At 45.5% G+C, this 16,617-nt stretch overlaps 1 protein-coding gene across 1 annotated transcript in view; it reads right to left on the reverse strand.

The window, feature by feature from the left end:
- cubn (cubilin (intrinsic factor-cobalamin receptor)) overlaps positions 1-16,617 on the reverse strand; it is a 457,745-nt gene that overhangs the window by 397,616 nt on the left and 43,512 nt on the right. The window contains exons 8-9 of the mRNA XM_070880231.1: positions 14,278-14,446; positions 10,674-10,769 (exon numbers count right to left, since the gene is read on the reverse strand). Of these exons, the coding sequence (XP_070736332.1) occupies positions 10,674-10,769; positions 14,278-14,446 (265 nt within the window). The remainder of the gene's footprint in view (positions 1-10,673; positions 10,770-14,277; positions 14,447-16,617) is intronic.

Below are 16,617 nucleotides of genomic sequence, written 5' to 3' on the forward strand. Positions count from 1 at the left end.
TCACCCACCAGACAATACGACTCTGTCTCCACCTCTGGTGGGACAGGACATGTAGGAGTCTGGGATGTTAGCCAATAGTTATGATTCTGTGAGTATGACTATATAAAGCTGTTCTCATTAGGATAGTATTGGCGCATGGTGGGCGGTAGTCACTCACCAGGAACAGCAGGAGGCATGGGGAGTGGGGGGCTATGGAACTGAATTTGGCAGGCTGAGGTACCGAGATCCTTAGGTAAGTCTGAGGAGGGACCGAGCTGAGGCTTGCAGTTTTAATGTGGAATAGGGAAGTGCACTCCTGCTCCTTCTGATTCCCCATTAAGGCAAATAAAAAATGTTTAACTTGCCTTAAGAACATAAGAAATGGGAGCAGTAGATGGCTATACGGCCCTTTGATCATGGCTGATTTTCGACCTCAACTCCAATTTCCCGCCCGATCTCCATATCCCTTGATTCTCTTCTAGTCCAAAACTCTATCTCAGCATTGAATACACAGCCCTTTGGGGTAGAGAATACCAAAGTTTCACAACCCTCTGAGTGAAATTTTTTTTCCTCATCTCAGTTCTAAATGCGAGACCCCCATCCTGATCCTATGGGCTAAACATTCAGTAGTGTCCTGTTTGGGGGTGGTAACACTTGCAAGGCGCGTGACTTTGTGCCAGGCACAGAGGCCTTGCCTCTGGCGAGAAATTGAGGTTACCGCCCCCGAAAGGAAGCGGAGTGCTAAATCAAGTGCTCAATTTCCTTTCTGAGGCAGTAACGGAGTGCATGGCTCGGGAGCGGGGCGCACAGCTCAGCAACGCTACACACTGGGCCGCATAGTATTGCCGCATAAAGGGAAGGGCCCAAGCTGCATACTCTGCAGGAAACAAAGAGTCCTACCTGGCCTAACAGGGAGTGGGGGTGCCACGCCAACAGCCTGGCACTCAAGTAGAGTACGGACCCCGTATCCAAAGCGGCAATGGGGCACACAAGAAAACTGGCCATTTTTCTTTACCAACAGCAGCCCATCTACCCTTTAACTTACATCTCGCTAGCTGCCGGCCACCCAGTACATGTTCTCGGAAGCTGTCGCTGTCTTTGCCTGGCACAGTTTCAGGGGGCGATGCCCAATTTAGGGACCGGGGTGCTAATGGGGCGCTGTGCACAGTGATGATGTCAGCATTGCCACTGCAGCTAGCGGGGCGCTCTATTGTTACCACTGCCGCTAATCTCCCGCCAAATTTAGCGCAAGTCATTAGCGGCGCCCCGCCTGGTTGCAAAGTTGTTTGCACAAATGACCTGAATTTCTCCCCCATTTCCCTGACTTCTAGTCTCTCCAGCCAAGGGAAACAGCTTCTCAGCATCTACTCTGTCAAGCCCTCTCAGAATCATATATGTTTCAATGAGATTGTCATGTATGTACATTCTGTTTGTAGCCACCAGTTGGCGTCTTTGTTGGAGGCCACTGAGCAGCACGCACATGATGCTGCTCCAGTTTAAAAGGCCAGCCATTTTGAGAGTCGGGCACTTTGGCCAAAATAAAGCAGAGCCAAGGTTGTACCTTGCTTAGTTAAACAGTACTCAGTTTGAACCTTTATTGCATACATAACAGAGATCACCTCTCATTCTTCTAAACTCCAGGCCCAATCTACTCAATCTCTTCTCATACGATAACCCTCTCATCCCAGGAATCAATCTAGTGAGCCTTTGGGTGGTAGGTTGCCTTTTGGGTGCCAGCCTCCAGATAAGAACCGCTAGTTTAGCACTTTGCCTAAGAAAACTGACCACAGTATGCACTGCGCATGCCAATGTAAAAACACATTTTAAATGTGGCCAGCTCCCTATTGATCCTCTGCACTCTTCATACTTTTATTTTTCAATGTTTTTAATGTTAGCAAAGTGCGGATGGAAGCATGCACTTTCCCTAACATTAAATAATAGCTGCTTGCATGCACAGATAACCTGTCGCTGAATTCACTATAACTTACAATGATGCACAGCAAACAAGTAACTCAGATCTGTCAGCTACTGGTCACTGCAGTATAAGATGCATGCGGTGCTCACGTCACAATCAGCCCCAATAAAGCTGCTGTATAATTATAATTTTAAATATTTTGACCTGTGCTGGTTGGTGGTACGCATGCATTCTAAATTGAGAAATTTGGAATGCGGCTGGTGTAAAGAAACAAAATGGACATCCGAGCCACCAATTAACTGATGCCAGATGAAAGAAAATTTAAGAATTTGTCCACCTCTCAATTGCTCTGATTTCACAAGCTGGAGTCCTGCTGCCTTGTGGATGTCATGTATCTCACATTACTGTATATAACTGTATCTTACCATGCTATACATGACTGTAACTGGATATGACCTGTAACAATAAGCATACCTTACCACCAGGGGTGCACTTGCAGGAGACACTCCATACCTGTCCCACTGTGGTATATCAAGGGAACAACCTGAAGAGGACATCACCGTCATCGATCCACCAACACACACCCAACCAGCAATCGGCCTCGCTGTCAATCAAGAGGATGAACCCACCATTCCCAACAGTCCTGTCAGACCAGCCGCGCCACAGTGCTGCAATGGTCTGACCAACTCATCCATGCGAGAGTTTGAACTCAGACGATCAACCAGGAAGCGTAGGGCCCCGGATCATCTCAACTTGTAAATAATTTGTATCAAAAACTTTGTGGGTGGGGGGGGGGGAGTGATGTTATGTATGTAAACATTGTAACTGTGTAAGACTTGCCACCAGAGGGTGCAACTGTTGGAGGCCCAAGGATCACCTGCACACCTCGTGCAAGGGAGTGTAAAAGGTTGTCTGCCATGCTGCATAGGCACTCTGGAGTTGTATTAAAGAGAATAAGGTCACATCAGTTTTAGCTCACAGTACTCAGTCTTGTGGAGTTCTTCCATACTTAACAGTATCTTGGCCTTTATTGCAAAGGGGATGGAGTATAAAAGCAGGGTAGTCTTGCTACAGCTATATAATGTATTGGTGAGGCCATACCTGGAATATTGCATGCAGTTTTGGTTTCCATATTTACAAAAGGATATACCTGAGGACTGGGAGAAATTTAGAATTCAGCAGAGGAGGACTAAGGGTTTAATTAGAAGGGGGAAAGTAGAGTATGAGAGGAAGCTTGCTGGGAACATAAAAACTGACTGCAAAAGATTCTATAAATATGTGAAGAGAAAAAGATTATTGAAGACAAACGTAGGTCCCTTGCAGTCAGAATCAGGTGAATTTATAATCGGGAACAATGAAATGGTAGACCAATTGAACAAATACTTTGGTTCTGTCTTCACGAAGGAAGACACAAATAACGTTCCGGAAATACTAGGGGACCGAGGTTCTAGTGAGAAGGAGGAACTGAAGGAAATCCTTATTCGTCAGGATATTGTGTTAGGTAAATTGATGGGATTGAAGGCCGAAAAATCGGCAGGGCCTGATAGTCTGCATCCCAGAGTACTTAAGGAAGTGGCCCAAGAAATAATGGATGCATTGGTGATCATTTTCCAACAGTCTACCGACTCTGGATCAGTTCCTATGGGCTGGAGGGTAGCTAATGCAACACCACTTTTTAAAAAGGAGGGAGAGAGAAAACAGGGAATTATAGACCAGTTAGCCTGACATCAGTAGTGGGGAAAATGTTGGAATCAATTATTAAAGATGAAATAGCAGCGCATTTGGAAAGCAGTGATAGGATCGGTCCAAGTCAGCATGGATTTATGAAAAGGAAATCATGCTTGACAAATCTTCGAGAATTTTTTGAGGATATAACTAGTAGAGTGGACAAGGGAGAACCAGTGGATGTGGTGTATTTGGACTTTCAAAAGAGAATTGGTTGGCAGACAGGAAGCAGAGAGTCAGGATAAACAGGTCCTTTTCAGAATGGCAGGCAGTGACTAGTGGGGTGCCACAAGGTTCAGTGCTGGGACCCCAGCTATTTACAATATACATCAATGATTTAGATAAAGGAATTGAGAGTAATATCTCCAAGTTTGCAGATGACACTAAGCTGGGTAGCGGTGTGAGCTGTGAGGAGGATGCTAAGAGGCTGCAGGGTGACTTGGACAGGTTAGGTGAGTGGGCAAATGTATGGCAGATGCAGTATGATGTGAATAAATGTGAGGTTAACCACTTTGGTGGCAAAAACATGAAGGCAGAATATTATCTGAATGGCGGCAGATTAGGAAAAGGGGAGGTGCAGCGAGACCTGGGTGTCATGGTACATCAGTCATTGAAAGTTGGCATGCAGGTGCAGCAGGCAGTGAAGAAGGCAAATGGCATGTTGGTCTTCATAGCTAGAGGATTTGAGTATAGGAGCATTGAAGTCTTACTGCAGTTGTACAGGGCCTTGGTGAGGCCTCACCTGGAATATTGTGTTCAGTTTTGGTCTCCTAATCTGAAGAAGGGTGTTCTTGCTATTGAGGGAGTACAGCGAACGTTCACCAGATTGATTCCCGGGATGGCAGGACTGACATATGAGGAGAGACTGGACCAACTGGGCTTGTATCCACTGGAATTTAGAAGAATGAGAGGGGATCTCATAGAAACATATAAAATTCTGACGGGATTGGACAGGTTAGAGGCAGGAAGAATGTTCCCGATGTTGCGGGTCCAGAACTAAGGGTCACAGTCTAAGGATAAGAGACCTTTTAGGACCGAGATGAGGAGAAACTTCTTCATTCAGAGAGTTGTTAACCTGTGGAATTCCCTACCACAGAGAGTTGTTGATGCTAGTTCATTGGATATATTCAAGAGAGTGTTAGATATGGCCCTTATGGCTAAAGGGATCAAGGGGTATGGAGAGAAAGCAGGAAAGGGGTACTGAGGTGAATGATCAGCAATGATCTTATTGAATGGTGGTGCAGGCTCGAAGGGCCGAATGGCCTACTCCTGCACCTATTTTCTATGTTTCTATATTTGCTTTGGAGGCAGTTCAGAGAAGGTTCACTAGGTTGATTCCGGGGATGAGGTGGTTGACCTATGAGGAAAGGTTGAGTAGCTTGGGCCTCTACTCATTGGAGTTCAGAAGAATGAGAGGTAATCTTATTGAAACGTATAAGATGATGAGGGGGCTTGACAGGGTGGATACAGAGAGGATGTTTCCACTGATGGGGGAGACTAGAACTAGAGGGCATGATCTTAGAATAAGGGACCACCCATTTAAAACAGAAATGAGGAGAAATTTCTTCTCTCAGAGGTTTGTAAATTTGTGGAATTCGCTGCCTCAGAGAGCTGTGGAAGCTGGGACATTGAATAAATTTGACAGAAATAGACAGTTTCTTAAACGATAAGGGAATAAGGTATTATGGGGAGCGGGCGGGGAAGTGGAGCTGAGTCCATGATCAGATCAGCCATGATCTTACTGAATTGCAGAGCAAGCTCGAGGTGCCGTATAGCCTACTCCTGTTCCTATTTCTTATGTTATGTTCTTATGTCCGTTGTACCCCTTAGTGGACGGAATCCACATTGCGACTCTGAGAGAAGCTCTTCAGCCACAGGGAGAAGACGATTGAGGAGGATTCTTGCAATGACGTTCCCTATGGCCGACAGCAGGGAGATTCCTCTATAGTTACCGCAATCGGACTTGTCCCTTTTTTTGAAGATGGTCATGATTACGGCATCTCTGAGATCTCCTGGCATGCTCTCCCCCTTCCAGATAAAAGAAATTAGGTCATGTATTCATGCCAATAGTGCTTCTCCACCATGCTTTAGTGCTTCGGCGGGAATTCCATCTGCTCCTGTTGCCTTGTTATTCATCAGCTGACAGATGGCCTTTTCTACCTCGTGCCGGGCTGGGGTTGTGCTGAGATGGTGGCGGGTAGCATGCTGCGGGATGGAGTTGAGGACACTAGTGTCAAATGCTGAGGCTCCGGTTGCTGAGGCTCTGCCCCGTGTGAGTGGCAGTGGGCTGTTGGAAATGGAAGGTGCTGTTCTTGCTCAAGATTACAGCATTCCGGCTTCCACCACTGCCACTCCGCCTTTGCACCTGCCAGGGTCTGCACCCTAGCCACATGAGGCTGGAGCCACTGATGTTGAGGCAGTGTAGTCCGTAGCCCAGCCTTCCAGGCCCAGAGCTGGTCCAGGGCATCCTGCTAGGTTGTCTGTAGTATCTGCCTTACAGACACAGCAGCCCTCAAACAGCCTTGTTACAGGTACTGTGGCTCCATTAAGGAGGAGCAGTAGGCATGGGAGGGGGATTAAGGAAAGGGGTGGGAAATTGCTGAGCAAATCTCAGTAAAGGCTTTGCTCACCATGGACAGATGTCCTCATCCTGTAAATATCATTGTAAATATCTCATTGCTGTTGTTTGACGCTTGCTATTGGTGTTTGGCTCTGGGCCTAATATGGCACATGGAAGCTGGTGTGGAATTATAAATGGCAGAGGCGTTTGTACACTTATTGCTGAAGTTGATTGTGTGTTATGCTGTTTCAAGGGCATTTGTTATGTTTGTTCTTTGTTCCTAATGAGAGGTTGTTGGTGTGATGTTTGAGGTGAGACTTCTGATGCCATTAACAAAATATTAATTTGACCGTTTGCATTCCTGTCTTGTATATTAATGTGTAATTTCACCGAGCTGTGTCATGATCGTTGTACATATCATCTGCATCCGTCAGCTTCCTCCATTCAAGAGAAGCGATGCATTATGAGCCCCTGATGTGTGGCACTTGCACTGGCAGCATTGCCACGGTGCCTCCTCCATGCCTGCTGCTCCTCCTCTTCCTGTTCGTGTGGCTGGCCATTTGGGGCCTTGCCAGGCTCCTCTTCCTCCTCTTGCCTGGCCAATTTGTGCAGCATACAGCACACCATAATAAGTAGTGACACCTGTTGAGGGCAGTATTGAAGGCTGCCTCCAGAACGGTCTAGGCATCGGAAACGCTGCTTCAGCATCCTATTGTCTGCTCGATGGTGTTGCGGGTAACCGCATAGCTGTCATTGGAGCATTGCTCCGCTTGGGTGGTGGGGTTGCGGAGGGGGGTCATTATCTAGGTGGCTGGGCAGTATCCTTTGTCCCTTCCCTTGGTGGCTGAAACATTCGTGGCACCGTGCTCTCACGCAGGATGAAAGCATCATGTGCGTTGCCAGGCTAGCGGGCATTCACTGCGAGGATGCGCTGCGTGTGGTCAGGGAGTGGTATCCCTTTCTGTTTCGGAAGACCTCGGCATTCTGGAATGGTGCTCGCAAGGCCATGTGTGTGCAGTCAATGGCTCCTTGAACCATCGGGACACATGCTATCCTGGCAAACCCACATGCCAGCTCATCTGTTCATCCCTGCTCATTGGGAATGTGATGAAGTCCATTCTCCGTCTGTCATGTCGCAGATGCAGCGAATTGAGAGCCGCTACATTTGTCCCCTAATAAAGCCTGGAAGGAGCCGGAGGCATGGAAGGTCAGCGCCACAGTGACCTTTACTGGGATGGGCAGCGCAGTCCTGGTGCCGATGTCAGGCTGTGGGTCTGCCTGTAGCTGATGGCATGTCTCTGTGAGTATCTCCTATTGGAAGCGCAGTCTTCTGACACACTGCTCCTCCGACATGTCGAGGTATGAGCATTGCTCCCGGTAAACCCTTGGGGGCTATAGCCTCCTGTCTTGATGTCTCCTCAGTTGTGGCCTGACATGGCCAACAGCCCTTCTATCGATGCCGCTTAACAAGAGCATGTAGAAGGTGATGCTGGCGTGCTAGTAATGCACCCATTTAACTCTCAAACTCAAGTTGTTAGGAACTTGTAAGGTCAGATAAATCTGTTGCTGCCATGTAAGAGGTTCACGCACCGTGCTCTGTCGAAACATTGCACTCACTTTAACCTCCAATTAATCCGGTTGCTCCTCCCTTCAAATAGACTCCAGGTATCGCCTAAAGAAGTTGGGGCCACCTGGTTTCTCCGCGTGTTCAGTGGCGGATGTGAAATGAGGCGGAGACACCTAATTTTGCGAGCGAGTGCTCGCAAGTTGTTGCACGCATACTGACGTTATGATCTAATTGAAGTTACACGGCGAGGCGGTAGCGATTTGCGCCGCCGGTAAACCTGAAAGAAATTTTGTGGTGGGGCGGGGCGCTACAACCTGCGTGGATGGGCGATAAGCCATTTGAGATGCATTACCACCCCTCCACTAACTGAGGCGCTACACAACCGAATTTCCCACCCTTTGCCTCTCAAAGGTTCAATATTAATTCACTGTTATCCTCTGAGACAGACTGCTCGTGGGGTGGGCGGGGGTGTTGTGATTTAGGATCATTTTGAAATGATAAAATGGACTCAAGCACAATATAGCAGGTTATTTTGAAAAATAAAAGTTAAGTAAAATAAACAAACAAAATGTAATGACTTGGACCAAGTGTTAATGTTTAGTCTATGTTTAAAGATATGATAATATTGGATTAAACAGTAAAGTTCCTCCAGAGCTCACGAATCAGATGGAATGGTAATTATTGGGTTGGGTAAAATTGGATGAGAGGAAGTGAGTTCGGATATAAAATCGAAACAGGAAAATTACACGACCAAGTAGAAATCTTTCCGACATCACTTTCTTAGGTCATAATGGATAAATTGGAATCAATCTAAAGGGATTAGGAAAAGATGTGAGAGTGCATCCATGAGTAACACAAATTCACCAAAAGGTACCAATATTGCTTCAATGTATATTCTAGTGAAAGTCAGGAAAGTCTAGTTAACAATAGTTAATTGATAGCTTTCTCTTGGAAATGTTTGTGTCCTTGCCTATACTGAATAATAAGAAATCTGCAATTGATAGCCTGTGTCACAACCCGAGACATCGTAATCACGCAAGGAGAGAAAAGCAAAGACCTCCAGACACTCCCAATCTTTTGATAAGATAACCTGAAAGCCCAAGATGGCTTATATCTGATGTCATGATATTGGAATACCGGTGTGTGTGCGCACCTGTGATATGTTGGGTGTGAGGCAACTAGCATGAGGAAATGCATGGTGAAGACGCACTGAAGAACGGGTCTCAGACATGCTCAGTTACTTGACAACAGCATGACATGAAATTATTAGTGTGGCTCAGGAGAGTGAGAAAACCTTTTAAGGCTCTGACACATGCTCGATAGAGAAACTGACTAATTAATTAATCAATCAGGATAGAATTAAGCACACTGGTACCTATCAGAGGGATTATAATTAATGAAAAGCGGGACATAGAAGTAGGATTTCCAATTTCAGGGTTGGGTTCCTTTGAGTTAACAATAAAATTGGGACAATTTAGGGATAGAGAGCAAAATACTTAGCAAAAATGTCCACAAGATGGATAATGGTAAAAGTGGAACCGGAGAATCTTTTAAGTCTATGATTTCTTGATAATATGGTACACTGTAGCTTTCTGTTTAATGTAGTTTGATTTTCTTTGTCTGTACCATGATATATAATGTTGGCCAAGTAAAATGTATAGGCTAAAACAGCAACTGGTATATGATACCATCAAGGGGCTCAATTTTCCTCAGTATTTGCTCCATTTTTTTTGGAGTAGGCTGCTTTTTCTGGTCTAGCTTAAAAATCCCCAATCAATTTGCACCAGTGTAGCTGACATAGTTAAATTTTTTTTAAGCTACATTTTTTTGCTCAAAAGTGGGTGTTACCAGCCACCTACGCCAGTTCTGGCCATTTAGGCAACTTTGGTCAGCTAATAGTTACTTCTTAGGCCAGTGTATGTGGCCACTCGAGAAAACCCTTGTGGAGAGTTAAAGAAATCAGCGTAGGTAAGTACATCGGAGGCCATTTGGCCTGGGCTAGGGGCGGGAAGCAGAGAGGAACTGGACCGGCACTCACTCACTACCAGAGAGGCTCAGGGAGTGGGGGGGGGGGAGGGTGTGAGCAAACTGGCCGGCATCGGGTGGGGACCACACAGCAAGCGGTGGGAAGGCACCGGAGAGGCTCGGGGAGGTGGGGGGTACTCACCGCAGCGGACCAGGAAGGCACCTCACTCGAGGACCGGAGACAGCTCGGAGCGCTACTACGCATGTGCAGCCATTTCAGAGACGTCAGGAACGTCACTTTTTTCCACCGCACTGAAGTCCCAACTCCTTTTTTCAGCGCAGACCGCAGGCTCCAGCCCCCGAGGCGACTGGCCACGCTGCGCAGCTGCAGAGTAGAGGCCAAACATCGGGGAAACTACAAAGATTTTTTCCTGGCGCATCTACTCACGTAATGAAGCGGCACAACTCGGGCAGGTATGCCAGAAATCGGGCTCGGTGAAAATTGAGCCCAAGATGAAGAGCATAAGGCCATGCGGGATAACCAGGGCTATTGGAGATTGAGACTGAGAAGTTGTAAAGTAAACTATTTTCCTCAATTACTTCTGTAGTTCAAAAACCCAAATATTAAAAGACTGACGTGCACATGAAACAACATATTGCTGACATTAAAAAGGGACATCTTGGGAATTATGCAGAGTGGGAACATTGTTGCCCAAGGATACAGGACAACATCCTTGGGCAACAATGTTCCTTATGTCTAGTAATTTTGCAAGCTATCCTGACTACAGTTGCAGAACTCAGCAGATACACTAGTTTAAAATTCATTGTTTGCCACCAATAAGCTTAAAAAATGCACATTTCATATCTTTAGAACGACTCAACCTAATAGCAGTTATATGGCTTTATTATGCATTCTAGATATTAAAGGTACAGACTGTTTAATGACACAATCGGTATTGTACCTGGATTGAATATACATGATGCCAAGTGATGACATCCACCATTATTCGTAGAGCATACATCAATCTGAGTGCACTCCTTCCCATCGCCCTGGTAACCTGCAATACAAATAGACGAGTAAATTACAAAGAATTTTAATTAAGAACAAATATGTTCCATGTACCAAAAAATTGTATTCGCTACAATATAAAGTACAATGAGTAAGGTTAGCTGTATGACATTATGAGGGAAAAATTGCAATGCATCTCTCACATGTGTTTGGGATCCAAAACGGCACGACAAAGACCAATACAGCAGCGTGGCGTTCTGTGTCAGAAGTGCATGCAGTGCCATAATGGTATGGGCGCTCGATAGGCGTCCACAGCAGTAGCCTGCAACAAGTGCAGGCATCATATAAATGTGATAATAAGGGTCATGCACCTGAATCAGGGCCCTTTTGTTAAATTGGTGCTCGTGTGTTCAACAACAACAATTTGTATTTATATAGCGCCTTTAACATAGCAAAACGTCCCAAGGTGCTTGTTATAAAACAAAATCTGACACCGAGCCACATAATGGGAAATTAGGGCAGATGACCAAATTGGTCAAAGGGATAGGTTTAAGAAGCTTCTTAAAGGAGGAAAGAGAGGTAGGGAAGCGGAGAGGTTTAGAGAGGGATTCTGGAGCTTAGGGCCTGCAATGTCACTACTTAACCTGCTCAGCAAATCATGGCGGGAACAATCGGTGAGCAGTTTTCACAAATGGTATTTAAAGGGATCTTCTCCTCATCAAGGCAAGTCTGGTTAGTTCTTTTAGGCTGCTAAGATGCTTTGGAGCCAAATTTTTGGCTGTTTCGGCAAGTGTTTCTCTGTTTAATAGTTTTTCAGAATGAGTTTGTGGAGGAGAGGAACTGTTTCACAGGATTTGCTCATCTCAATTACTCAACATGGGAATGCTTTGAGCTTACCATTAACTTCCCAAATAAGGAGCAGCAGCAGCTCGAAAGGCAGCAAAGATCTGCAAAGGCTTGAAGAAGAGGGCGAAGATGGCAATGGTACAGGAGGCCTTACAGCATGTAGCTATTCAGGGACAGAACATCACAGCTGAACCTCACAGAAGAGCACGAGTGTAGTGGCTACATTTCAACAGGAAGACTTACCTATGCCACCTGCTGCAGTGAGATTTGGAGTCCAACATTAGGGCATGCACTGCAATTGGAACTTCTCATTTATTCTACTCTGATTGAAAGGGAGGGTGATCAATAACAAAAGAGAAAGAACATGCATGGGAGTAGGGGACTCTAACATTCATCCTCTAACCTCATATGTTGAACAGCCCTAAAATTACTGGGGATAGAACAAAAACTTGTATTTATATAGTACTGTTAACATAGAAACACATCCCAAAGCACTCCAGAGATGGGGAAGTAAAGGGTCTGCCACCGGCTCAGGTTTCATGCAAACCTTCTTCTGTTCTTCCCTCTCACCCTATTGGTAGCAAAGCTTAAACTGAACTATTTTATCATGTCACTTCTGCAGAAACCTGCAAGATAGTTAATCTTTATTAAAGTAAAACAGAAATATTTAAACTTTCAACATACCAACTGCAGCATCATTTTCCTAATAGTTACCTCAACACTCACTAACCTTGTTTACTCACGGTTCAAGATTATAAAATATTCTTATTCTTCTCTCCACTCTCTAGTTCAAGCTGACCACTCTTTCCACCCTTCGGTAATGCGAAAACTATGACCCTCTTAGTTACTGGTGGTACTATTTCGGCATCAGCTCTTAGGCCGAATGTCACCTTCTCAAGGCAACAAGGCAATAAATATGAAGTTGACAGTGTCGCCAACATACCATAAAAACATTTTTTTTTAAGTCTTTCTTCACTCCTTCATTTAATCCAACTTTCTTTCCCCTTCAGTTGATGATGGCACTCCCCCACCCCATCCACACCCCCACCCCTCAGTTAATGTTGGGTTATTTTCAGATCCTGCTCCTGTTAATGTTGGCACTCTTTCTCCCACTCCCTTAGTTAATGCTGTCAATCTTTAACACTTCAGTTAATGGTGCTACTTTTCCTTCCCTGATCGAGAACACTGATGTTGGTGTGCCTGTCCTCCCAGGGGATTTGCAGGATCTTGCGGAGACAGCGTTGGTGGTATTTCTCCAGCGCTTTGAGGTGTCTACTCTCCACCTCTCTGAGCCATATAGGAGGGCGGGTATCACTACAGTCCTGTAGACCAGCAACCCCAGCATCGAATCACTGACAACACTCGAGTAGCTCCGTTGGGCGGGCCACATCATCCACATGCCCGACACAAGTCTCCCAAAGCAAGCGCTCTGTTCGTAACTCCTACACGGCAATAAAGTCCCAGGTGGGCAGAGGGAATGTTTCAAGGACACCCTCAAAACGTCCTTGAAAAAATGCAACACCCCCACCGACACCTGGGAATCCCTGGCCCAAGACCGCTCAAAGTGGAGGAAGAGCAACCGGGAGTGCGCTGAGCACCTTGAGTCTCATCGCCGAGAGCATGCAGAAAACAAACGCAGGCAACGGAAGGAGCCTGCGGCAAACCAGACTCCCCATCCACCCTTTCCTTCAACAACTGTCTGTCCCACCTGTGACAGAGACTGTAACTCCCATATTGGACTGTACAGTCACTTGAGAACTCACTTTTAGAGTGGAAGCAAGTCTTCCTCAATTTTGACGGATTGCCTATGATGATGATGATTTTTCTTCCCCCATTTAATGATGCACCCTTTCCCTTGGCACACAGGCACACAGATCAAGTTCCCAAAACATTGACTGTAAGGTGCAACTCACATTGGGAATATAAAGAAACACAGTTAAAGAGGATAAATACTGAAACTACATCGAAAGAATATTAGATTAGATCGAGTAGACCTGCTACTTGTCCTTATGGAGTATATATTGATGCTGCTGTTGCAGGCTCTTGGAGTTTGTTTAAAAAATAGCAGTGGGTATTATTCCAAATATTCCAAAAGTCAATCTAACAAAATGCAACATTTTAACTGTGATGAATTTCCAATTAGAAAATAACACTGGTTATATTTATTCAAAATAAAATCAAACTTATACGGTTTTGTACTTGTTACAATGATAGCACTCCTCAGGAACCTAACAACAATTGCTAATTATTGCAATTTTCAAGATTAAAAAACAAGCTTAAATTAATTTCAGGGTTTTGAAACAATGTCGTAATCATGCACATGAGAGTCCTTTCACTGCTACATTGCCTTGAATTAATCTTAACAGGGCTACATATCTGGTGGACATAAATTACAATGGTAAGATCCCATTGTATTAAGACACTGAACTATTGGAGCCTGGGAGCATTCTCCATTATTTGTCTCGCACTCATTAATATCTTGGCAGCTGCGTCCATTTCCTGCCCAGCCTGTGGACATTTTAGCAACACATAACAATCTATCCAATTCTTTTTTTTTAATTACCTAACTAATATAAGATAAATTAATTCATTAAATCAAATTAGAATTAGGAGCGACATAGTGAAACTATGTACTTGTCATATTGATTAGTTTCTCATGATTGATCACAATAAATTAAAATTAATATAATAAATAAACAGATAAGTATTACCTGCTGGGCACTGGCCACAAGAGTAAGAGCCTAGCGAATTGAAGCACTGGACTGGAGGATTTATTGAGCATGGATGAGCAGGAAGACTACATTCATCAATATCAGAACTGCAGGCTGGGCTTGTAGGCGGCTGAGCCCACCCAACATCACAGATACACTGGTACTTGGGCTGTGAATGGACAGCAAGTAAAACCAATGAGCATGATTAAAAGTTTGCAATTAAAGCTACAAATGCAACAACTACCAGAGTGTCAACAGACACAACTGTGTCAGCCAATGATTTGAAGGCAGGGCAGGACTTACAGCAGAATGCATAGAAAACAGTTTAATTTACAATAAACAAAGTCTATTTACATAGCAAACAGAGTCTATTTGAACAGCTCACTACAGCAGTTTACAGAGTCTATTTAAAAAGAATCTCTATGAACTGCAGCAAACAGAACTCATGATCAAAACTGCAACAACTTCTCCCGATAAAAGCAGGGCAATTTCTCCAACAAAATGCAGTGAGTGGAAGATAGCTACATAAAAATTACGGCGGAGAAAACACTCGACCCTCCATCCTTGCAAACTACAGCCCCATCTCAAACCTCCCTTTCCTCTCCCAAGTGCTTGAACGTGTTGTCGCCTCCCAAATCCGTGCCCATCTTTCCCGCAATTCCATGTTTGAATCCCGCCAATCCGGATTCCGTGCCTGCCACAGTACCGAAACGGCTCTCATCAAAGTCACAAATGACATCCTTTATGACTGTGACAAAGATAAACTATCCCTCCGCGTCCTTCTTGACTTGTCTGCAGCCTGTGACAGGGATAATCACTCTATCCTTCTCCAACGCCTCTCCACTGTCGTCCAGCTGGGTGGGACTGCACTTGCCTGGTTCCATTCTTACCTATCTAACAGTAGCCTGAGAATCACCTGCAACGGCTTCTCTTCCTGCCCCCACTTTATTATCTCTGGTGCCCCCTTGGCCCCCTCCTATTTATCAGCCATCGCCCCTTGGCGACATACTCTGAAAACACAGCATCAGTTTTCACATGTATGCTGATGACACCAAGCTCTACCTCACTACCACTTCTCTCGACCCCTCCATGGTCTCTAAATTGTCAGACTGCTTGCCCAACATCCAGTTCTGGATGAGCAGAAATGTTTTCCAATCGAATATTGGGAGGACCGAAGCCATTGTTTTCAGTCCCCGCCACAAACTCCGTTCCCTAGCCACTGACTCCATTTCTCTCCCCAACCTGTCTGATGCTGAACCAGGCTGTTCGCAATCACATTTGACCCTGAAATGAGCTTTCAACCACATATCCGCAGCATAACTAAGACCGCCTATTTACAACTCTGTAACATCGCCCGTCTCCACCCTTGCCTCAGATCATCCATTGGTGAAACCCTCATCCATGCCTTTGTTACCTCTAGATTTGACTATTCCAACATTCACCTGGCTGGCCTTCCACATTCTAACCTACTAGAGATGATCCAAAACTTGGCTGCCTGTATCCTAACGCGCACCAAGTCCCGCTCACCCATCACCCCTGTGCTCGCTGACTTACATTGGCTTCCAGTTAGCAATGCCTCGATTTCAAAATTCTCATCCTTATTTTAAAATCCCTCCATGGCCTCACCCTTTCCTATCTCTGTAATCTCCTCCAGTCCCACAACTCCCCGAGATGTCTGCGCTCTTCTAATTTTGCCCTCCTGAGCATCCCTGATTATAATCGCTCAACCATTGGTGGCTGTGCCTTCTGTTGCCTGGACCCCAAGCTCTGGAACTCACTGCCTAAACCTCTCCGCCTCTCTACCTATCTTTCCTCCTTCAAGACGCTCCTTAAAATCTACCTCTTTGACCAAGCTTTTGGTCACCTGCATTAATTTCTACTTATGCGGCTCGGTGTCAAATTGTTTGATCTCATAATACTCCTGTGAAGCGCCTTGGGATGATTCGCTACGTTAAAGGTGCTATATAAAATCAAGTTGTTGTTGTTGCATTTGCACCTCCTGAATGGGGGGGACAAATGAGCTATCGATCGGGCGCGCCGCTGTTAACAACTGTGGGAGTTTAGCGGCGATGCTATGGCGTTGCACCCCGATCTCCTCCGCCTGGAGATCGTGGCATCATCACCACACGCTTCACCCCGTTACTGCCCCAGCCCTGAAATTGACTTTCACCCACTACAACACTGCTGGGCGATAACACACACAGCTGAAGGGGACGCGTACCGGGCAGCCGGCTGCTACCGGGGCAAAAATTAAAGCCGAGGTGGCTGAGTGAAAACCAAACTTACCTTTTTGTTGCTGCTCCTGATCCGGTTTCTTTGCGGGGGTTCTGGCCGCGATCG

This window comes from Pristiophorus japonicus, chromosome 5 (genome assembly GCF_044704955.1).
Source record: "Pristiophorus japonicus isolate sPriJap1 chromosome 5, sPriJap1.hap1, whole genome shotgun sequence".
Taxonomy (NCBI): Eukaryota; Metazoa; Chordata; class Chondrichthyes; family Pristiophoridae; genus Pristiophorus; species Pristiophorus japonicus.